General features: G+C 34.6%; 1 protein-coding gene across 1 annotated transcript; it reads right to left on the bottom strand.

Annotated features, from left to right (window-relative positions):
* Window positions 1-690: 690 nt before the first annotated feature.
* Window positions 691-23,727, bottom strand: LOC148596828 (uncharacterized). Its single transcript, XM_088563379.1, has 9 exons — window positions 23,587-23,727; window positions 16,977-17,202; window positions 16,568-16,728; window positions 15,725-15,928; window positions 15,127-15,308; window positions 12,198-12,372; window positions 4,262-11,008; window positions 1,918-2,082; window positions 691-1,656 (listed from the first exon to the last, which is right to left on the bottom strand). Exons 2-9 carry the CDS (start codon window positions 17,183-17,185, stop codon window positions 1,541-1,543), a joined length of 7,959 nt encoding a protein of 2,652 aa, XP_088419505.1. The 5' UTR covers window positions 17,186-17,202; window positions 23,587-23,727; the 3' UTR covers window positions 691-1,540.
* Window positions 23,728-24,164: the final 437 nt, after the last annotated feature.

Here is a 24,164-nt window from a genome sequence, read left to right as displayed (position 1 = left end):
TGCATTTACTGATTGAAAACTTCCCTCATCTTACAACCATACATTAACATACGTTTGCCTTGCATTTTTTACAATGTTTCAAACACATCCTGCCATTTTCAGTATTACAACAATATTCTATCTGATTTTTCTATGATTTAAGTAGTGTCTTTGTAAGAATCATGCAAAATCTGAAAAATGTGATACACCCCAAAAAAAGGCTACATATTTTTATTTTTATAATTAAGTTGTTCTATGGGTCTATACTATAAAATGTGTTATTATTCATTCGAATCTGCCTGCTCTTAGGAGATAATCGACATTGAAAATCCAATAGATTCTATTTTATTTGAGCACCATTTACAGAGTTATCTCCCTTAATTTTGAAATCTACAGTGCATTCTATATAATTTTTATCTCCTAAGAGCACGGGTTATATGAAAAACCAAATGTTATTTTCTGTTTACTATGACATTTCAAACAAAATATCAAAAATAAAAATATGTAGGTCTTTTACCCATGAATCACATTTTATATGATTCTTAGCTGGAGTGCTACTTAAGTAGTTGAGAGTTTAGATGTATTGATTGTTTAATAATGTTTAAACTTTATTGTGCAAATAATTACTTTTTTTTTTTTTTTTTTTTTTTTTTTTTTTTACATGTGTTTTTGGTACTTTAATTCTTCAAGCCCCGTGCAGGTCCGGGTGTTAAAAGAATAGGCCTGCAGCAGCGCTAAGCTTGTTGTAAAAGGCGACTAAATAGTTCTCTCTACAATCTCTAGATCTGTATGTATATAATGGTACATAATTATGTATATGAAGATATATATTTGGACAAATAATGTGAATATTTTATACAGTAGTTCTTTCTATTTGAGTTTGACATTGTTTTGTTTCTAAATCTACCAAGATGAAGTACGATTGTCACTTTTCTCCTTCATTATGTGTATAACCTCAACTCAAATTTGTTTTATCAACAAAATGTCTTTTATTTGTGTTAAACTAATGATTGAATTCAACTTACCACAAAAGTGTCTGGCATTAAAAATATATATGTAACATACAATTACTTATCTTAATCTGGTTTTTCAACAAAAATAGCGAGTATTTTTCCTATCATTTTAAATGAATTTTGTAGAACGTAACTGGTGTTAATTGTGTATTTAGAATTTCAATGTTTGATAATCATTATAGATTAAGAGCAGTGCTTTGAAATACTTGAATAATATATAATATTATATATATTATGTTTTGAAATAAGAAGCTTATTTGAACAAATTACAGACAAAAATTAGCCATAACCTGATTTACCACAATTCACAGTGGGGAATAGAGAGACTGCTTTCTTTTACACCAAAACCACTTTATATACATGATATGAAGATAATTCTAATGATTTTAAGAATTTTAAGAATGAACAAAAGAAATGAGGTTAAAGAGTTCATATAGAATTCATATTTGCCTAGATATTTAATGAACCCGGATAGTATGACAACATTTTCATTAAAAATAACGAAATTTAAAGTATTTTGTGAAAACATGATTAAAACTTCACGATATTCAATTATCTCCAGAAAATTTCGAAATGAATGTCTTAAATCTTCCAATGACTTTGGTGTCTGCTGTTGTAAAGGTGTAGTTTCTATTCTGCCCGGAAATATTCATAACATGCGTTCCTGAAAAATACGTACAGTTAGTCACTAATAACAAAGATATTGTTATAGAACTGATATAGAAAATGAACGATTTGGTTTACAAATATTTATACTCAATGCCTGGCTAATTGCTAATGACTAAAAAATTAGGCATAAGGTGAAACATACAAAACATCTTTGGAAAAATTATTTTACATCAGTTAAATATTGAAATTGTAATTGTTAAATAAACACTTTGTTTTTCAAACCCACCTTTCGACTACAATAAAGAAAGCAAATTACCCGCAGATTCGACGAGTGATATCTCCTTTATCTCCGTGAAGTACATTGTTTTCATCGCTGCATTCTGATTCTTTCCCCATACCAGTCGACATTCCTGCCCTTTTCCAACAATGGTAAGCCAAACAGGATGGGACCAACCACCTTGTGTTCTTTTCATAAACAGCCCTGTATAGATACAACCATTTAATGCTGTAGCTCCAAGCGAACGGTTTTTAAATTAACCATATCATTATTATTGTTTGGGGAGAATTTCAGTACGGAGATTGTTATCCGGCATGTTTTTTGTTTTCCTTTATAATCATTTTTATACGATGATTTGTTTTGTTTTGTCCAATGACTTTTTTTCAAATGTAATTTCAAACGAATATTTTTTTTTTGTTATCCTGAATTGATTATAATGTATAGGGAATCATGAAAAGAGTAATCAAGGGAACCAAGGTTATAGCGGTAATCAAAAGAATGCAATCCAGAGACAAAGGCCAGACATGGAAAACAGACATACACAACAAAGAACATAAAGTAATTAAAATCATACATACAAAGTAACAAAAGCAAATGAGTAAGTTGGACTCCACTAAAAACTGGGAGCATGGACCAGGTGCACCGGTAGGGTAAGGTCTTCTGCTTTTCTAGAAACACCCACCAAATTGGTCATAAGAAGTCAAGTCCGGGGTAGACAAACGAGGAAAGGAAAGCCATGGGAGCATGGACCAGGTGCACCGGTAGGGTAAGCGTCCTCTGCTTTTCTAGAAACACCCACCAAATTGGTCATAAGAAGTCAAGTCCGGGGTAGACAAACGAGGAAAGGAAAGCCATGGGAGCATGGACCAGGTGCACCGGTAGGGTAAGCGTCCTCTGCTTTTCTAGAAACACCCACCAAATTGGTCATAAGAAGTCAAGTCCGGGGTAGAAAAACGAGGAAAGGAAAGCCATGGGAGCATGGACCAGGTGCACCGGTAGGGTAAGCGTCCTCTGCTTTTCTAGAAACACCCACCAAATTGGTCATAAAAAGTCAAGTCCGGGGTAGACAAACGAGGAAAGGAAAGCCATGACCCGTTGAATAAACGATCTATTTGCAGAAAGTACAGAAATGAGAAACTAACAATAACTGGTCTAATTATTCCATGGCTTAAATACCATGAATTAGAAAAAATGTGTACTGACTACAAATTCTTAATTTTCAGTGATGATATTTTGATTAAAAATCACCTATGTATCATATAAACGACGTTTTATAATTGTATATGTTTGAAAAAATAAAATTAAAATATCCTTGTTTTTATACGATACGTTCTTCTTTTCATCCGATTAAACTATTTTGAATATTGTAAAATGACAAAATGTAAGAGATTGATATTTTTCTTGGAGTTACACCTCTTACTCGTTGGACTAAAACAACATCCCATCGTATACAAAGCAATATATTGCTTCATCAGAAACACACAATAAAATGATAGTTATGACATTAAGTAGCCGTCTTTGCAAGAATAATGCGAAATCTGAAAAATGTGATACACCCTAAAAAAGGCTACATATTTTTATTTTTGTAATTAAGTTGTTTTATGGGTCTATACTATGAAATGTGTAATTATTCATTCCAATCTGCCTGCTCTTAGACGATAATCAACACTGAAAATCCAGTACATTCTATTGTATTTGAGCGTCAATTTCAGAGTTATCTCCCTTAATTTTGAAATCTACAGTGCATTCTATACAATTTTTATCTCCGAAAAGCACGGGTTATATGAAAAACCACATGCTAATTTCTGTTTACTATGACATTTCAAACAAAATATCAAAAATAAAAATATGTAGGCTTTTTACCCATGAATCACATTTTGCATGATCTTTAGCTGGAGTGCTACTTAAGTGTCAAACATCATCGCCGAATAACAAGAATCGTTGGACAAAAACAGAACAAATCATCGTCCAAGAAATGGATTTTCAAAGAGCAACCAATGAAATAGATATAATAATTCCACATAAATAAATATCTTTTTAAACCTTTTATATTTTTACTTAATAAAAAGCATGGACATAACTTTGACCTTATAAGCATATTTCATGGGGGAAAGATTTGTAATACTTATATTAAATCTACATCGGTCTGAAACCTTACTTTAAAAAGCTTTGTATTGCTATAGCGCATTGCAAAATATATATATATATATATATATATATATATATATATATATATATATATATATTTTATTTGCATTTCAATATAACACAAGTATTTATTTCTTGGTTCTTGCAGCCGGTAACTAGCAAAACAAAAGAGAAACTTTAAATAAGATCATTCCCTAAGATTAACTGTTATCGTGTAAACATGTTTTATAGTTACCTGCAGGGTTGTTTTTTTCAGAATCCTCCAAATCTTCATTTTGCTGGTTGTGATTTTGTTCACTTTTTCTCTGCTCTTTATCTTGGGATTGACAACGCTGGTTATCCACTTGATTTGTAGATTTATGAGATTTTGTTCTGTTGTTGTGTACATCTAATATCTCAACAACTGTTGTTGCTGGTTTTTCAACAAAAATAGCGAGTATTTTTCCTATCATTTCGACCATGGCTTTTGCAAGATCATTGTTGACTGTCGAACTATTGTATGCAAGTTCAAAGTTCAAATATTTTTTCTCTAAATTGTACCAAACAAGCAACTGTGTTTCCATGTAGAAATTTCCTGTTACCATTCTTTTGAGCTTGATGTTTTGAAGTCGGTCAAGGGATTCGTCCATATCTCTCTGGTAATCTATTGATATTTGGTGTCTATGTACGTTAGACGGTGTTATACCTTCAATACACTCAATAATATCATGGAATGGCAAAAGGCCGTTTTCTAATCCATCTGATAAAGTCTGTTTGTTCATTTTGATTATAGATAATAAAGACATCGATTCATCTATCTCAGCATACAGTGGTATAAGGTTTGCAAAGCGTCCGACATAACTTTTATACTCCGGAAAATGAATTCTCATGTCCATATTCATAAAGATTGCAATAATATCAGAACGTAGCTGTTGATATAACAATACATGGTACAGACTTATAACTAGTTCTGAAAGTTTTACCTTATGGAACTGCATTGCATTTTGTAACAGCTCCACTATTTCTACGGGAATGGTGTTGTTGACCGCTTCAACTTGACATGGATCAAGGTTGTCTTTTTCTATCCCAGTTAAAGACATAGACTGAAGCTGGTGTGGGGTACGCCTTTTCCAATATGAGATTAGTTGACTTCTTGTTCTAAGCATATGTTTTTGGAAAACTGGAAAAACATCTACTTCGAGGACATTCAAATTTTCTGGCGTTTTGTTGAAGTACATATTCAGGAGGTCGTTGACAATGGTTCCTATTGACGCGAAGTCTATAAGGATATGGTTGAATACGAGTCTTAACATACATGTCTCTGCACTTTTTGCAAAAAGTGCTCGCATCGGAAAATCCTTTGGATCGAAAAGAATTTGTTTCATGTCTTTTGGAAGTCTCTCTACATGGTCTAATTCGTTGATATCTAATACCCTGAAATCCAACTTTGTGAGTTGTGGTTCAAAGATAACCTTTAACACTTCATTCCCTTTTTCATCAGCCTGTATTAACGTCCTCAATGTAGAATATCTATTTTGTACCTGTGTCAGGATTCTTTTCCATATTGCCGGATCTGCCACTCTTTTCGTCAACTGAAGATCTGCGAAAATCGACAGTGTTGGGTCGTTTGGATTATGCACATATGCATCATAAAGCCGTTTTTCTATAGGCGACAGTACTGTCGTCACTTGCTTTCTCTCTTCTTTTAAAAATGTATTTCCATTTTCCTGAATTTTGTCATGCAGTTGACATACAATAGTGTCAAATGTTGTTTCTTCTGAAATAAATGTTATCAAAGGTATCCTTATCCCAAATATATCATGAATTTTGTTTGCAAATGTCATCACCTGCATCGAGTCGATACCTAGCTCTCCAATAAGGGACATAGAACTTAGGTTTTCTATATCGTGGGTGAATGCTTCGCCTGCAATGGTAAAAACTATTTCTAGTATTTTCTGTTTCCACAGGTTTGGAGGTGTTTTTAAAATGCCCAACAGTTCATCTTGAGAGGAAACATTCGAAGGAGATGTCATTTCGTCTTTTTCACTTAGAAATCCCCTTAACTTATACTTTATTATGCTATTCGCAACTGTTGACAAAGCTTTTCCAAGTACTTTCCAATCGTATATTCCATACATTACTTGAACCTGATTGTTCAACATAGCGTCTAGTAAACATTGACAAATTTGTTCTTTTTCCATAGAAATGTAGCCCTGCTCTCTTAGAATTTCGTCTAAGTTTGCTGTGTTTGATCCTTCTTTCATCATTCCAAGTGCCAGTGGACCCCAGTTTATGCTCTGACCATTAAGATTGTGAATTTGTCTATAATGTGCTAATGCATCTAAGAATGAGTTAGCTGCACCGTAGTTGCTCTGTCCGATATTACCAAAAACAGACGTAACTGAAGAATGCATCACAAAATAATCTAGTGGATATCGTGTTGATATTAAATGCAGATTCCAAGTTCCAAGGACTTTCGGTTTCATGACTTCCACTAATTCATTTTCAGTCATTTGTAGACTCAATGCATTTTTTAAAATACCAGCTCCTTGAAATATCCCTTTCACTGGAAAAGAAGAAGTTCTATCTATTTCTGCAAAGACATTAAAAACGCTTTGCCAATCAGTTATATCAGCAGACAATGAACGGACACGGCATCCAAAATCTGTGCTGATTTTCTCCATATATCGATCTTTTTCTGCGTCAGGACATCTTCTCGAAATGCTGATGATTTCCCCTGCACCCCTCGTTGCCAGCAACTTAACTATTTCCCAACCAAGACCAGTCAAGCCACCAACAACTATATAGCAACAGTTCTTTCGAAGCAACATTTGTTTGGAAAGTTTTACAATGGTATCATACTTCAGGTTTTGTGTTCGGAGTGAAATCATTTTTTCAGATGCATTTAGCTGATTTCTGATAGGATCGGCATTGGTGTAATGAGATCCCGTTATTTCATGCAGGTTCCCGTACAAGAATTTCTGAATGACTGGACTCAATGAAAGAAGAGTATCCTGGTTTAAAATATCCTCAGTCTGAAGACAGTTTACACAAATCCCTTTCATCTCAATCATTATTTTTTGGTTATGTGTCAAAATACAAGATAAAGTCGTGATTGACTTCAAGCATTTGTACGACGTTAATTTTTGTATGTCTTTGTGATTCAAAACTTTCATAACTATAACATCAGAAGTTGGTTTTAGTATTGGGGTCATTGAAGCATCGCAAGAGCGAACATTTTTCAAAAAAAGCAGAAGAAGTTTTGCGTGGACTTCATATTGTTTGTCATATAGTACAAGGGCGTTATCTTTTATGACCTTGCCTGACAAAGTATACATCAAAGCAGCTTTCACAAGGATGCCTGGTGAGTAGCCCTTTAAATTTGCCAATGAGTAAACACACTGACGAGGAACGACAACTGTACTCTGTACTCTCATAGGATATAAAATAACTTTATCGGCACATCTTGAATTGTGGGCTTTTTCTATTCCTTTAGCATTTGTGTCAAGGGCTTCTATTGCAGTTGCTTCGAAAGTTAAAACGTCCAACCCGGCTTCAGTATTATCAAATAATCTAAACCCACTTTGAAAATCAGATTGTATTGTTGTTGTATGCATATCACGTGAATGCAAATATATGTCTTGCAATTCAAAAACTTCGTGATCGCCACTGAACATCTGGAGAGGGCTTTCAATCACAAGGAAAGGTTCTGAGATGTCATCCTGCTTCTTTGCCTTTACTTGAAGCTTGCATTGCTCATCTAATGTACCGTCCTTGTATATAGTGTCTTTAAGACCAATTGAAATTCGATGTAATGTGTTTGAATAAATATGATCATCTTCGTAAACAATTTCTCCGACTTCCACTGGTCTTTTATTCATTACCTCTTTGATAAAGTAAGTTGTTGCCTTAATTGACGGATGACAGTCAAGAAGGATTATGTCCATTAAAGGATCTTCTCTAACTATTGACCTCACTTGACCCCATAATTCAGATCCACAAAGATTGACATGGTTACATTTGATCAGATCATATGCCTGGGTACATTCTGTGATGACAGTTACAGGAACGTACTTTCCTTTTTCTCCAAGTATTTGAACTATTGCCAGCATTGACAAACATGATGCGTTTATTTTTTTCAAAACATCTGGTCCTTCCATTGAATCTGTCATGCATAATCTGGGTATGAACGCAACTTGAAATAGTTCTATTTGTTGAAAGACGTCTTGTATTTGTGTTTTGAATTCCTGCAAAGTTGCATCACCAAGTAATACGGATAAAACTTTATTTTCTTGGGAAATTGCTTCTTCGATATTTTTCAATGTCTCAGCGTCAAAAGAAAAAATGATTATCTTGTGTTCGTTGCTAATGTGTCTGGTTTTGTAGTCTATTTCTTTCCATCTCTGCACATATTCCACAGACTGATCTGCTGAGGTCTCCATTACATATTTGATCTTGAAGTTTTTCACTTCAGCAATGACAACTCCAGTAAGACTCAGTAAAGCCATATTGTATGATGTGTATTCTTTTGTTTTTCTTGATATTTCAGCATATGCAAGCATATCACGTTCGACTCCTCTTCGAACTACAAGTCTGTCTATTCCTCCAGGTAATAGTGCGCCGTTCTCGGCAGAATCTAAGGCTAATACTCCTGGTGTTTGTAAAAGCCCATCTAATACTGCTGGATGAAGATGTGTTCTTTTTACGTCATTCCATATCATATCTGATAAGTGTATTTCGACTAAACATTGTGATTCGTTCTTGATAGCGTTGCCTAAGACTTTTAAATCTCGTCCGTAAGAAAATCCTAAATCCATGAGTGTCTGATATGTCGTTCCTGAATCTTGAATTTCTTGGCATTCCCTTCGTACATTCGCAATGTCAATTGTGTCATTTTGTAAAATTTTATCCGGAACTCTAACTTCAAGGGAGGCAATGGTTTCACTTCCCCTTTTAACCAAACCTTTAACAAAATCATTGGAATGCTTATCCAATGTAACTTCAGCAAAATATTTTTTTTTTGCAGATATTTGTATAGGACGATTAAACTCAACATTAACGCAGATATCTTGCACCCGTAACTCTGTTAATATCTGTCCCACTTCAAGAGCAACTTCTGCATAAAATGCCCCAGGCACAACAATGGAATTACTGACAAAATGCTGATAAACAAATGGTGTATTTTCTTCACTGATTGTTACCCTAAACATAGAATTTTTGTTGTGTGTTCGTGTTACAAACAGGTGTGATCCTAGAGATGATCCAAGACCATGATTTTTTAACATAGTAGCATCTGATAAATACATTCCTTTGTATGATGGCTGAAGTGGAATTTTCGGGACTTCACAGACTTGCCCGATACCAGACAGCTTTTTCCAGTCTAAGATGACTTTGTATTCAAAGAATTTCCCTACTGTTTTCAGTATTCTTGAATGATCTTGTTCTTCCATTGATGACAGACATACCGCGTCGTGCACAGAAAAAGAATCTGTAAGATGCGGACGTAACACCGGTTTTGGACCTATTTCCAAAAATATGTTAAACTTATCAGCATGACCTGCTGCCATAATAGCTGGTTTGAATAAAACTGGTTTACTGACATTTTTGTTCCAGTAATTATGGTTGAAAATATCCATGTCTGCTTTGGTACCAGTAACTGATGATACTACCTCAATGCTAGGGACACTAACATTTAGTTTTCCAAGGTCTTGTTCTAAAGCAGTTCCAGCTTTCTCTGTATGGTGACTGTGGTATGCACATTTTACGTTCAAATCTTTAAGAAACAAATCATTTCTTTCCTCGGGTACAATTGCATTTCTGATAGATTGTTTGATTTCATCAACTACGTCAGCATCACATGAAACGACGCATGATTTTGAACTTGCGTGAACAGCAATGCATGCTTTCCCCATAAAATGACTGCAGACACGCTCAACATGTGCCGTTTTACAGTTGCCAATTACAATCATTTTCCCTCCAGTCACATGTGCTAAATGTTTGGACCGAAGGTATATGACTTTACTTGCTTGCTCAAGAGTAAGACATCCTGAAGCATACGATCCTGCAACTTCACCAACTGATTGGCCAACGACTGCATCTACATGTAATCCAAAACTCTTCCATAATTTCCACAACCCTATTTGACATGTAAAAATAGCGATATGACTTGTAAACGGATCGTTTATCTCCGCTCCTTTGACCATAATATCATAAATAGACATTGGAGTCCATTGTTGTAAAATACTATCAACTTGCAGTACAGTGTCTCTGAAGAGTGTATTTTCTTCGAGAAGTTTTTTGCACATACCTTTAAAAACTGTGCCCACTCCACAAAACACGGCGATTATTCTATGAGGTTTTGATTTTGTAGAACTATCAGACGCTAGCTCAGTTATCTTCTGCTCAATTCTAGAATTCAGGTCATTCATATCTTCTGCTATAACTGCTACCCTGAAATCATGATGATCTCTTCTACATAGTGATGTATAGGACACATCACATATGTTGTATTTGTTTTGGGAAATACTTGTTTGCATTGTACTAAGAGTGTTTCGTAATCCAGATTCTTCGGGATGGGAAAAAAAAACTAAATGCATTCTGTTAAGATTTTTGCCTACACTTTGAGTGTGTTCAAATTCTTTGATTATCGCGTGTGCATTTGTTCCACCGAATCCAAAGCAGTTGGTACATGCAATTCGTTTCATTCCTGATGGACTGTTCCATGGTACTGATTTTGCTGGAACTTCAAACTGAAATTTATGAAACTCAATTTTTTGGTTTGGTACTGTAAAGTGTAGTGAAGGAACAATCGTTTTGTGTTTCATCATTAGTAAGACTTTAATAAGACTTGCTACACCGGCCGCCGATTCTAGGTGACCAATGTTTGTTTTTACAGAAGCAACATAAACTTTGCTCAAATCTTTTCTCGGATCGGATAGTCCACTCATGAAAAAACGACCAAGTGTGTTTATTTCAACTGGATCACCTACTGGTGTTCCAGTACCTGTCAAAAGTAAAGTAAATATAAAATTATTGATGTGATGCTTTGCTATTAACAAGATTTACCATGCAGATGACACAGTCAATGTTAAACAAAGGTTGCCTCTTAGAAAAAAAAATGTTGGTAAGGATATCTTTTTTTTAGAAATGCTTGGTTTCATTAAAACTAATGTCTGTATTTCGGTTATATTTTATTATGAAAGTGAGTATCATTAGTATCATCAAAGATTATGATCGTCATTGCCGAGCCTAGCACCTCATTTTGTACTTATATAGAAAACAGAAAAAAATGTTCATTGACAGTTGTAAAATTTCAGTAAGAGAGGTCGTGCAGGTTCATCTCACAGTACTTCATTTTTTTATATTTATTACCTTATAAATAAAAATTGTAAATATAAAATTAAGCATGTTCATGATCAAATATTGACAAAAAGAACTTTATGTTAAGATGCTAAAGTCATTTCCTATCAGTTTTCCATATCATTGCAAGAAAATATTTTTTGATGTTTACTCTAAACTGATTAACCTTTATTTCATGCACACCCACCAAAAAGGTGTGACGAAAAAATAAACATACACAAGGGTCACTTTCTACCTGACATATCGAGCGAGGGTAAACATACTATTTTGAAAGGACAATGACATATATGCATATTCGTTCACCTGACTATAAAAGGCAAATTGCAACATAATTGACCACTATCCAAATGTATTTATTAGAAATGTTAAAAGTGATAGTAAATAAGTTTTTTTAATATAAAAAATAAAAACTATGCATGTCTTATGTTTTTTTTTTCGTACTTTTCGCAAGTCATTAACTTTAGTATGAAATAATCACATGTTTTCAAAATAAATTTTGCAATATGTTCTATGTCATATGAAGATATGTTACATCGCCAGAATTCTAATGAGCCTGAATCGCTCACCTGACTTGATAAGTACCAACGGCCTGGAAATAAATATCTAATGCTCATACCTAACGAACAACCATATCAATTTTCGTTGAATTCTATCCAATAGATTGGAGGGGATTTTTTAAAAATAATGTAATAACATTACAATTAGAAAAATAGGTCGCAGAAGGGCAATAACTCTTAAATATCACCCTTTCTCACTGAGAGATTGAAGTAAAACTTTCCAAAGTTCATTCTTGGAATTAAAAATGTTATTTACACCATAAAACTTTTTCTTACCGTGAGCTTCAATCACTTGAATATCACCCGGGTCAACCCTGTTTTCTGAATAAATACGTTTAAGAAGTTCTTCCTGTTGCGAAGATGATGGGGCTGTAATGGGTGTAGCCGTGTGACCATCTTGGTTACAGTCTGTTGCTATTGTAGACCAAATCTTGTTCATGTCACGTTTTGCCTATTATTTGAAAAAAAAATAAATTACTTAAGTATTGAATGTTTCATTTTTGATGTAAAAGCGTTGACCGTAGCCATTTTAATTAAAAAAATGAAACATTCAATTTATATAGCTGCATTTGATATATTTCTCTTTTTTTCCATTTAAGCTAAGATATACAAAGAAAATACGAGAACACAGTCCACTTAAGTGTGGGTGTGGCCTTAATAAAAAGCTCGAAGGTGTGTTTTTCCATGATTAATGAAACATTAAGCCCCGTGCAGGTTCGGATGTCAAAGAAATAGGCCTGCAGCAGCGCGAAGCTTGTCGTAAAAGGCGACTTAATAGTGCTCAGAAACCTAGCCGGGGGATACGCGCTCTGCCCACAGAGCAACTGGGATGTGTGCCCAAGGTGGTGGAATGGGGTAGCCCTGGCTTGTTATATCCTGGGGTTGTCAGGTTATAATACGGAAAATTTGACAGCAAACCATAGTGGTGCACCGTGTTGGGAAAGATACCACGCTCCTCGGTCGGTAAAGAACTCTGCTGTGGTATTTGATATTTGCGCTCAGCCACAGCAGGCTAAATTGCCCGACCCTACTCATCCCTCCATTTCATCTTGTCGACCCTATTATCCTTGTGTCCAATGCATTTTTTTTCATTTCATCATCATGATTTTATGTTTATTGTATAATCCCTTTGATGGTTTTGTTTGTTTGTTTGTTGGGGTTTAACGTCCGCGCAGCAATATTTCAACTATATTCAGACGATGAACATGAAATTGATGATAAAATGAACATGAAATGATGATGAAATGAAAAAGGGATAGGACACAAGGACAATGGGGTCGACAAATTTTGATTGCTAGTGGAAATCGGGAGAGGTGGGTAGGGTCGGGCAATTTGGCCTCCTGTGGCGGAGCCCTATGGTTCCTACTCCGGGGATGGTCATCGCCTGAATATATCTGAAATATGACTGCTCGGGCGATCATGGATCAGCATGATCCCCAGCAACCCCAACAATCAGTCAATCAATCACGTGTAAACCAAATATCCAATGAGATTAACATATTTTAATTATATGCCTATTGCATTTAATTATTAACTATTAAAAGCCCGTGCAAGTCCGGGTGTCAAAAGAATAGGCCTGCAGCAGCGCTAAGCTTGTCGTAAAAGGAAACCAAGTGGTGCTCAGAAACATAGCTGGGGAATAGGCGCTCTGCCCACAGAGCAACTGGGATGTGTGCCCAAGATGGTGGAATGGGGTAGCCCTGGCATGTTACATGTTAGGGTGGTCAGGCTATAATATGGAAAACCTGACCGCAAACCATAGTGGTGCATCGTGTTGGGAAAGATGTCACGTTCCTCCTCTCACGTTAAAGAACCCTGCTGTTGTATTCGATAAGAGTAGGTACCTTTGCGCTCCGCTGCATGAGCTATACCCGATCTTACCCATCCCCTTTTTTCTAGTGGCAATCAAAATTTGTCAAAATTTCATTTCATCATTTCATGTTCATTTTGCCATCCCTTTTATGTACATCGTCGGAATATAGCTGAAAAATATTGCTCCTCGGACGTTAACCCCCCCCCCAAAAAAAAAACAAAACAAAACAAAACAAAACAAAAAACAAAGCAAAAAACAAAAAACAAAAATTAAAAGCACAGACATTTTAACATGAATATTAACAAGTTTATATAATTATAGATTTAATACAGTGACATTGTGGAATTTTAAACATATTTAATTAAAATTAAATTATAAATCTTGAAACGTTTAAAGGAGCTTTAATTTTTAGACACAAAACTAGGGTCTGCAAGGATTCATTGCATCAACTAATTACTTGTTAAAAACATCAAGAAGAATTCCAGACGTAGTGTATGTATTTAAAAAGAAAACTAGAGGTTCTTATGAGCCTGAATTGCTCCCCTGACTTAATAAGGGCCATCCTTTTTTTTGTAGAAACGGCCTTGTATTACTTGGAAATAAATACCTAATGCTCATACCTAACCAACATTCATATCAATTTTCATTGAATTCTATCCAATAGTTTTTGAGGTGACTTTGTAATAATAATGTAATAACATTAAAAATATCAAAATAATGTCGAAGAAAGGCAATAACTCCAAAATTGCTTATCAGATTTACACGAAAATTTGACCAAAGATAGATCGCATCGTGTTGAACACTTTTACTCCAAGTCAAAATGGATAAACCTAACGGTTTTGGAGATGTATGCCAAAAAATCTTCTTATTGACCCCCATGGTCTTTCTTTGGTAACGGCCGCCATGCTTTGTCGACGGATCAAAATCCTTACATCAGTTCTGCGTAGAATACTCTAACAACATTCATACTAAGTTAGGTTTAAATTGGTCTGGTAGTGTCAGAGGAGAAAAAGGTTTTAAATGTGTTTTAAACACGAAGGACAACGACGACGACGGAGGCCAAGTGATGACAATGGCTCACACGACCCTTCGGATAAGGATTGAATTAAAGTATATCAATGATTGCTCCTCCCAAATATGACCAATGTATGAGACAAAACGCCAAAATAATCTGAAGAAAACGAACAAAGCAGAAAGGAAAAGAGACTTTGTGTAAAAGGTGTACTACAGAATATTTGAGAAATGTGCCGTGTGCTTGTTAAGTTTTAGTGCACTGTTTTGTCATTTACTGGATAGACAAAACCGAACTTTTCAAAGGCTTACAGACTAAAATATCTTTGTCGATTCGCTATTAATCAAAATATTCTTAATTTCGTCCAATTGCAAACCTACCTCCTCAAGCCTTTTAAGAATCACAATACCACAACCTTCCCCTCTACAATATCCATCTGCATTTGCTGAAAATGCTTGACACTGGCCTGTTGGTGAAATCATCCTGGCACGACTCAGTGGAACAAACAAATCAGGAGCGACGATAGAATTTACTCCTCCACAAATCACCATTGAACATCGGCCTAATAATGAATATTTTGAGGGGAATTTATTATCACTTATTTGACGTACGTCATATAATTATTTTTTGGTGAATTTTGACGTTAATCATGTGACTTCGTTTATGGAAATTTAACTAAAATTGTATATATCATTAAAACAATGAATCATATCTTTTTGCGTTTATTTGGTTTAAAGTAATAGATTATCAATTCTGGATTGTTTTCTTTATATCATTGTTTTTATTTCAGTTTTGTGTTTGTCTATTGTCCATGTATTTTTTGTTTATTTTATGTTCTTTGTTGTGTTTGTCTGTTTTCCATGTCTGGTGTTTGTCCCTAGATTACATTCTTTTGATTGTCGCTAGAATCTTGGTTCCCTTGATTACTCTTCTCCTTGTTTAGATATTGATAAAATATTATAATGTGATTTAGCTCACCTGATTTAAGGTTTTGTATTCCAGCATCTATTGCCACAAGAGCAGAAGAACAAGCTGTATCAATCACCATACTTGGACCCAAAAGGTTGTAAACATATGACACTCGTGCTGATATAATACTCTGGGAAGTTCCTGTCAGGCTGTAGTTTGTCATAGTTGCTAAGTCGTCGGATGACATTCCTTTGTAATCATCATTCATTACACCTTAGAACGGCAAGGAATTAAATATCAAAATAAATTGCTTGTTATATACAAACAATGACATATATTTTACTTTGCAAAATCGTTCTCTCGTTTTTTTCTTCTTTTTACTTAATAATGCTTTTCAAAAATTTATATTTCTGTATGTGCATATATATAAAAATATGGTATATTTCTGTAATAAAGCTAACTTGTGTCTAATACCTTTTTGTATGATATTCTGCAAATACAATGTTTAAACTAAAAAACGCGTTTAAAAAAGGACCGTATAACAGAATTAATCACTATGCATTTGGTCTCTCACATGTCCTAATTATGAGTTAAATAAAAGATAGTAGCAAATTGAATGGAAACAAATTTCACGATCAAGTGAGCGAAAGTACGTTCAATTATGAATCGCCCAAAAGGATAAACCGTATGCAATGTATTTCGTTTTTTATTCGTCTACCTATGCAATGCTTTATTACGGTATTTGAAAACGTATCTCTGACCAAAACAACATAGGTATACATCTACTATTCAGAATTGGAAACCACATACAATAAAAAATTCGTTAAATATGAACAAATGTGTACATATGTACTGCATAAAAATATTTGAGTTTGTCATTAAACAATCATCTGGTGTAAAAAGCTAACCTACCAATAAAAACACCGGTGTTTGAACCTTTTACGACTGACGAAGGTATACCAGCATCTTCTAAAGCCATATGTACACATTCCAGTACGTATCGCTGCTGCGGATCCATTCTTGAAGCTTCAATGTCACTGATTCCAAACAATTTGTTGTCAAATTCATCATATCTATAAATGCATTATAAGAATTTAGCAGTGTTTTTTTTCTCCTTTAAAGGTTTTTCTCGAATGTGTCCACGACACACTCTGCTCGAAATGTAGACCAATAATATTCTCATTTGTAAACTGTTTCTTTTAGTCATAGTTTTAACCTTGGTTCCCTTGATTACTCTTTTAAAATAACAAATTGTAAATCATTGATAGTTTTGTGGTCACACTTTATGTACGACATAATTATAGTATAATAATATGCAAACCGTTTAAGTAGTCCAGCTTTCCGCACATATGTCTTTCCTACAGCATCTGGATCGCTGTCGTAAAATGCTTCAACATTCCACCTCTCAGGAGGAATTTCCGTTATATGATTTTCTCCGTTTACCAAGATTTTCCAGAATTCTTCGATGTTATCAGCCCCTGGAAATTTCCCTCCAACTCCAACTATCGCAATTGCATCATCGTCATCCATTACAGGGTTTCAAATCTCTAAAATTACGATTTAAATTTAAGTCCATGGGATATGAGGGTCAACTGTGTAACACTGCTCCGTTTATCCACTCTGTGATAATTTTCAGGTCATATTATACCTTTTCTGAACAAAACAATTTGTAGCCAAAAATATCATATGATTCCTTAAAAGAGATAACCATAAAATTGTAGTCACATCTACCAATTTTGTGTTAAGTAAAAGTATAAAAACCTACCCACATTAAGGTGAAAAGTCCGTTGAACTAAAACAAAAAGATTTGTTTTACCTGCGGTTTTCAAACTGTAGGCAATAGTATAATATAATCCAAAGTTTGTTTGTTTTTTTTTTTTTTGCACAAAATAATTCGTAAATTGGAAGTATGGGGGAACTTTGAAAGCATCTGTATTTATAAAGAGTTGGTTACCAGTGATTTGTATGTATTGTTGAACCTTAATGCATGAGGTGTGGTCAACAAAATTTCATCTTTAATATTAAATTCATATTAGAGAAAATCGGACAACGGACATAACTTAACATTACTCGACATTACTTGATATAACCATTGATTTCTTAAGTCGAAAAGTAATTTCAATTAATTTGGTATATCTCGCTTTACCCAGCATTAACATTATCAATTTAGCATGACAGTGTTGCTAAAATTATTTTCCTTTCCGAAGCTGGTGTACTTGTTTTATGCGCATAAATGACTCTTAAAAAATAAATGATTAGTATAAAACTGTTTAAAACTTTTAAAAGTAACGTTGATTTATAGAATTATTTAAAAGTAAAAATGGTTATTTTGAATTTACCATAAAAAAGTTATTTGCCAAATTCACAACTAATACATGCAAATAAAGAGTAAAATATCATAAGCAATGCATTACAAAATATCATGTGTTCACCAATGAGGTCCGTGCGAGATCCAACAGAGAAGTCAAGGACGTTAAATATCCTCCCCCCTCAATCACTTATCTGTTCATGTAGACAAACTGTTTTCACCCTATCAGCATCAACAACTTTACTTTGCACTGCAATCAAGGTCTAAATTATTAAAAGCAAGGTGAGAAATACACCCGGTAATACAACTCATTTTGTACTGAATGAATTTATATCAATTCTTTCATTTTTTTCGTCTCAAATAATGGGCAAATAAAATATTGAGTGAACATAAAGCTACTGACATCCTGCAATATGATTGAACTGAACTACAAACTGCTGATTAGCTTTCCATTTCAATTTAGCGACTGGCTGTCAAATCATTCAAACTCGAACCACGATCGTAGACAGTGGCGGATTCGAGAGTCATCATGGGGGGAGTGGCACTAGGGGCACCAAAAAAAATCCTTGATACCACATTTTAGTGCGTATGTTTACACACAAAAATATGGTATCTTCATAAATTTTAAATTAATAAGGGGAAGGTCAGCCCCCTGGTCCCGCTTGAATCCACCCATGGTATAAAATTGTGTGCAATTTAGATCGAGAAAAAATTAAGAAATTTAGGAAATTCCGTCCCAGAAAAGATCTTCTTTTTTAATGTTTTATCTCCTTCCCATGTCGTTCTAAAACTCTGTTAAGATTAACATCAGTACACTATTTGTTTTCAATTTACCTAGCAGTCAGTTTTCAAACCAAAAAATAAAAACAAACAAACAAACAAAAAACTATTTCAAATCGTTTAAACCAATACTTATTATTCGCAATGTAGTCAACAGGAAAAATAAACGACCACAAGGGGCTGATTTAGAAATATAAAAAAGTTTGACTCTGCAAGAACTTAAGTTTTGCTATTAACCTAGGTTGTATTGTGGGTACATTATAGGCGCTTTGAAATTGTAAATGCCCGGTAAGAATAATTTTTGCTCCAATAACATATTTTAAAAACATTTGCGCCATCTATGTTTTTAAAATTGTTTTAATTGCGTCAGAATGGAAAGATAATTTGTCAACATGTACACATATTGCAAAAGTAGAACACAACCACAATATACTTGTTCTCGTTGAATGCAATTTCTGATTAACTATATCCTACCTACAGGAGGCTTATAAACGGGGAAGGAATGTTCCAACCGTTTGGCACCGCTGCATTTTGTGTCATTGTCTGGAACAAGAGTCATCCCATCTGATGTTGTTTATTTATAGCATAACTATTACGATAATGAACTCTGTGTTTGTGTAAATTATTTGTTTTTTGTTACGTAATATCGGACACCTTTATGAAATCGGACATATTTGTGGAGCCAGGCACATTTATGAGTTCTACACATTTACAATGGATGGGCCCAGAAACCGACAGAAGTACGAACTTTATTCAAATTAATGAATTGGACGGAACAAAATTGATTCTCGGGGAAAAAAGGGGGTGATCAAAACTATCCCTCAGTGCATTTGCCTCTGCAAGAAAAAGGGTGACAGTGATGTGATTGTTAACAGTTTATACAAGTTAAACGTGTGGGCATCGACCTCAACAATAGTGATATTAAAAGAAAGTAAAACAAAATATAAATAAAATATTCTGAGCTGATATAATATTTTTTAAAATTTGTAAACGATTCAAACACACCTGCAGCTCATAAGATATCTTCTCATTTACCTATTTTTAGACATGACATTTGATTTGCTTTTTTGACAGATGCACAGTCATAATTAGCGCATACAATCACTTAAGCAGCGACTTTCAATCTAGCACGTTGTAATACTCGTAACCGCAGCGTTGATTGTACCAATTGCATGTATGTAAGAATATACAATGACTATAAACCACATAGACCTCTTTCCCAAAATCAAACACCTATATTTCGATCTCGAAAACCGCACAACTGTTGTCTTTTTCACTCATTTTAATTGCATTTTCGAAATAAAAGAAAAAAGGCTATATTTACAGCTTATACAGTGTACTGTAGTTTCATTTAGAAATACGCACGTTTTATTAATTACATATACCTTAGTACATTTACGCGTTCATGTATGGCGTATCAGATGAAGATTCCAGGTATTGGTACACGAAGCGTGAAATTGGCAAAAAATAATTGAACAAAAGTTTGCACAAACACAGTAAATGATTTCTAACGACATATTTGAGAATATAAAAAAGAATGGTTGCTTGGTTGTGCGAATAACGCATCTCAAGGCCAATCGATCGTCCATATTGATTATTTTAGGTAACCGCATTTCCGATTTGCATTTGCCGTTGTTGTCACTCGATCGATAAATCAAAAAGTTCTCTGTGTTATGCATGTGATTTTCCAGTTATAATTTTCTCTATAGCCAGGGTTTACAACCTTTCAGCGAACATGTATATAGTATTCATAATGTGTGCATCTTGAATCCCTCCTACATTGTCTAGGGAATAACCAATTTCGCTTTGCAATCAGATTTGTTATTAAAGAGGCGATCCTTACAGCACATGCGCGGATTAAGGTCACAAGAAGTCAAGTCACATGCATACGGATTTATCTAGGTCGATTTTTTGTCTTGCAAGACGCCCCTGTAGTATAGGCCCAGAATAGGCCTGCCGCAGCGCTAAGCTTGTCGTAAAAGGCGACTTAATAGTGCCCAGAAACCTAGCCGGGGATAGGCGCTCTGCCCACAGAGCAACTGGAATGGGGGTACCCCTGGCGTGTTACATGCTGGGGTTGTCAGGCTATAATACGGAAAGCCTGACCGCAAACCATAGTGGTGCACCGTGTTGGAAAAGATGCCACGTTCCTCGCATCCAAATGCATGTATAAAATCGTGTGCATCCTACATGTATCTGCAAAACATGATTTAAAGTAAACGTGTCCAAAAGGAAAACGAGGTATTCCAATTAGACAACCTTTTAGTTTACGGCGACACTCATCGTATTAAGCGAATTTCAGTTGTGTCAAAAGTCACCCATATATAAATTGTATGCATTTTTAAATGAGAAAAGTTTAAGAAATAAAAAATCCCTTGGCTAAGATGAGGTTGAATCTTGTCTTATAAAAAAGTTTAGGAATACCCGATGTCACATCATCAAATAAGAACGAATGGATTGAATAAAAAGTATCTCCAAGCAGAACTATGGTGCCAATATTCCAGTATAATTTCAGTAAATTCTTTGTTCGTTTGTAGCTTAAACCCCCTTCATAAATTTTAGTATTTTGATTATAAATCTTCTGATATTCTATAAAACAAATCCGAAGTGAGCATAGTATTATAGAAATATAAATCAAGTTCTCAGACATTCAATCATCTTAAAAATGGTTTTATGAATTGAATAAACCCGAAATATTGTCTTTAAGCTGGAAAGTTCGTAGCAGAGTTAAACATTCAGTTTTTTCGTCTTTATACAGTTATATTACTGACATTTTTTTAGATAATTGTTTACCTACTGAATTATGGATCCAATTATAATCCGCCGTGTAACATTCAGTGATTGAACAAACGATAACATGCTCTCTCCCTATTTTAATATGGATTTCATGATTAAACCCACAATTGTAAATTACAGAATCGTCTCTCCGTAACACGACGCTTTCCTGGAACTCACAATCCACCGCAAATATAATGTTGTTGTCCCAGCTATTCATTTCATTGAAATTTTGCAGCGCAAGACAATATAGATAACATTTTCGTCGAAGTACTAATTAGACTAAACTTCTCCAAAATTATAGGCTTATGAAAAGAAATATTCATTTTTTTTTTGCAATGTTTTGTTGTTTTTCGTTTATAGCGATTTATTTGAGAGTACATTCAATTCGAATGATTCAGTTTACAATACTTCCAATATATTTATGTCGAAAAACTTCATATGGGGTATTTGTTTAACCAGCAAAGTTCTATCCGCGCTTGATTGTAACAAAAATAAGTACTTGCACTGTGTGGTATGTGTGATAATTGCAAGAAAAGTGCAAAAATATTAAGCTTTTGACAAAGAAAAGTTTGACATTAAACTTAAATTTTACATAGACATCTATTTTAATAAGGTTTATCTGTTGATAGAAAATAATCCAATATACTCCTCCAACAATTTTCGTGATAAAGCAAACTACCAGGGGAGATAATTCATCATGGTCAAATGTTGAATGTATTCCATGATCAAAGGGAGATAAATCGAATTTTAAGAAATGACTTTTTGCCAAGTAATGTCGAGTAATGTTATGTTTTGTTCATTGTCCGATTTTCTCTACTAAGTCGATAACTATTTGTAATGGTGCTAAAAGATCGAATACATACACGGAGACCATATTTTACAATTAGCTGAAATATTGCTGCTCGGGCGTTAAACCCCAACAATCAATCTATCAACAATCTAAGCCATCAACCGACTCTAAAAGATATCAGTCAAAAAGTAGACAATCGAGATAATTCCAAAATTGTCATTTTTTTCTCTTTCTGTCAGAAATCAATTAACATTTGGTTACAAATTTTGCCGTGAAATTAATAAATTGTATTTAAGATTTTCACAGTAAATATCAGATTAAGTAATCATAAAATAGCTATTTTTCGAAATGTTATATTGATGAAGGGTAGCAGCAATCTTTAACATAATTCTCCCCGTGCAGGTCCGGGTGTTAAAAGAATAGACCTTCAGCAGCGCTAAGCTTGTCGTAAGAGGCGACTAAATAGTGCTCAGAACCTTAGCCGGGGGCTAGGGCGCTTTGCCTACAGAGCAACTGGGATGTGTGCCCCAGGTGGTGGAATGGGGTACCCCTGGCGTGTTACATGCTGGGGTTGTCAGGCTATAATACGGAAAACCTGACCGCAAACCATAGTGGTGCACTGTGTTGGGAAAGATGCCACGTTCCTCGCACGTTAAAGAACCCTGCTGTGGTATTCGATAGGAGTAGGAACCTTTGCGCTCCGCCACAGGAGGCTAAATTGCCCGACCTTACCCATCCCCCCTTTTTCCAGAGGCAATCAAAATTTGTCGACCCTATTATCCTTGTGACCCATCCTTTTTTTTCATTTCATGTTCATTTTATCATCCATTTCATGTTCATTGTCTGAATATAGCTGAAATATTGCTGCTAGGACGTTAAACCCCAACAATCAATCAATCATTAACATAATTCAACTTTCTTTATTGCTTGAGGAAAAGTATGTTTTGTGCATTAATAAAGTTTGTACTCAAACATGAAAGCTTATATTTTGGTGTGCTACTTCCCGATGGAAAATTAACTCCCCAATAAAACTGAATTACTCTTATTAAAGCATCCCCCTTTCATTTGCCAAAAATTCTATCCTTAATCATGCTCACAATATGAGCGTAGACATAATTTTGTTGCTCAAAACTATTGTTCATGAATAACGCAAGGGGATTCAATGTTTTCCTAAGTGGGCCCTTGGTCTAATAATCCTGCAGCTGAAATCTATTTACTGTCTACAATATTCCTTAAATATAAACACGAATTTGGAAATAATAGCTACTTTTTTACCTTGCAGGTGCCCTAACATCTTAATTTTTCCACTACTCAGTTTTATCTTTTGTTGGGCTAAACATCAACTAGGAGCAATTTCTGTCTTCTATAGTTTTCACTATACAATCTTGGCTGAAATTGTAATACACAATGTCACACCTCATTAATTGCATTTCAAGAATAGTATCTCAAATAAAGATTGTGTCATAGTTTTAGAGATACACCTTGAAGAAATAATCAACTTTACCTATATATACCTATATAATCCTCTGAGTTTTTCTCCATAGACATATGGACATTCTTTTTTTCAAAGAACGACGACTGTAACAACGACATACGACGACGGAGGCTAAATAATAATATAAATATTATTGAACCTTTGACCAATCTATTTGACCTGAAAGCATCAACTTCCACAAAAGAAAGACACACAATCAACACAAACGCACACAGAAAAAAAAAACAGATATAAGGGTATGTGTTGTACAAATGAAAGTCCTTGAAAATATGTTTTCACTAATTTTACTTTTCTATTCATGCAGCCTATAAGCTAACTGTCCCAATAAAAATACGATTAGATACAATTAGGAAATGTT

Source organism: Perna viridis, chromosome 15 (genome assembly GCF_037379345.1).
Source record: "Perna viridis isolate PV_CMFRI_1.1 ecotype Kerala chromosome 15, ASM3737934v1, whole genome shotgun sequence".
NCBI classification, from domain to species: domain Eukaryota; kingdom Metazoa; phylum Mollusca; class Bivalvia; order Mytilida; family Mytilidae; genus Perna; species Perna viridis.
Note: the sequence above shows the minus strand (reverse complement) of the source record. Positions and strands in the feature narration are given on the sequence as shown.

What these genes read in the sequence shown, in the direction of transcription:
- LOC148596828 (XM_088563379.1), bottom strand. Translation starts at nt 17,185, where the DNA reads ATGGATGACGATGATGCAATTGCGATAGTTGGAGTTGGAGGGAAATTT. An exon ending in TGAAAAAAACAACCCTGCAG is followed by an intron (nt 2,083 to 4,261) that starts GTAACTATAAAA and finishes GTATCTATACAG; the next exon opens with GGCTGTTTATGAAAAGAACA. An exon ending in ATCACTCGTCGAATCTGCGG is followed by an intron (nt 1,657 to 1,917) that starts GTAATTTGCTTT and finishes CGTATTTTTCAG; the next exon opens with GAACGCATGTTATGAATATT.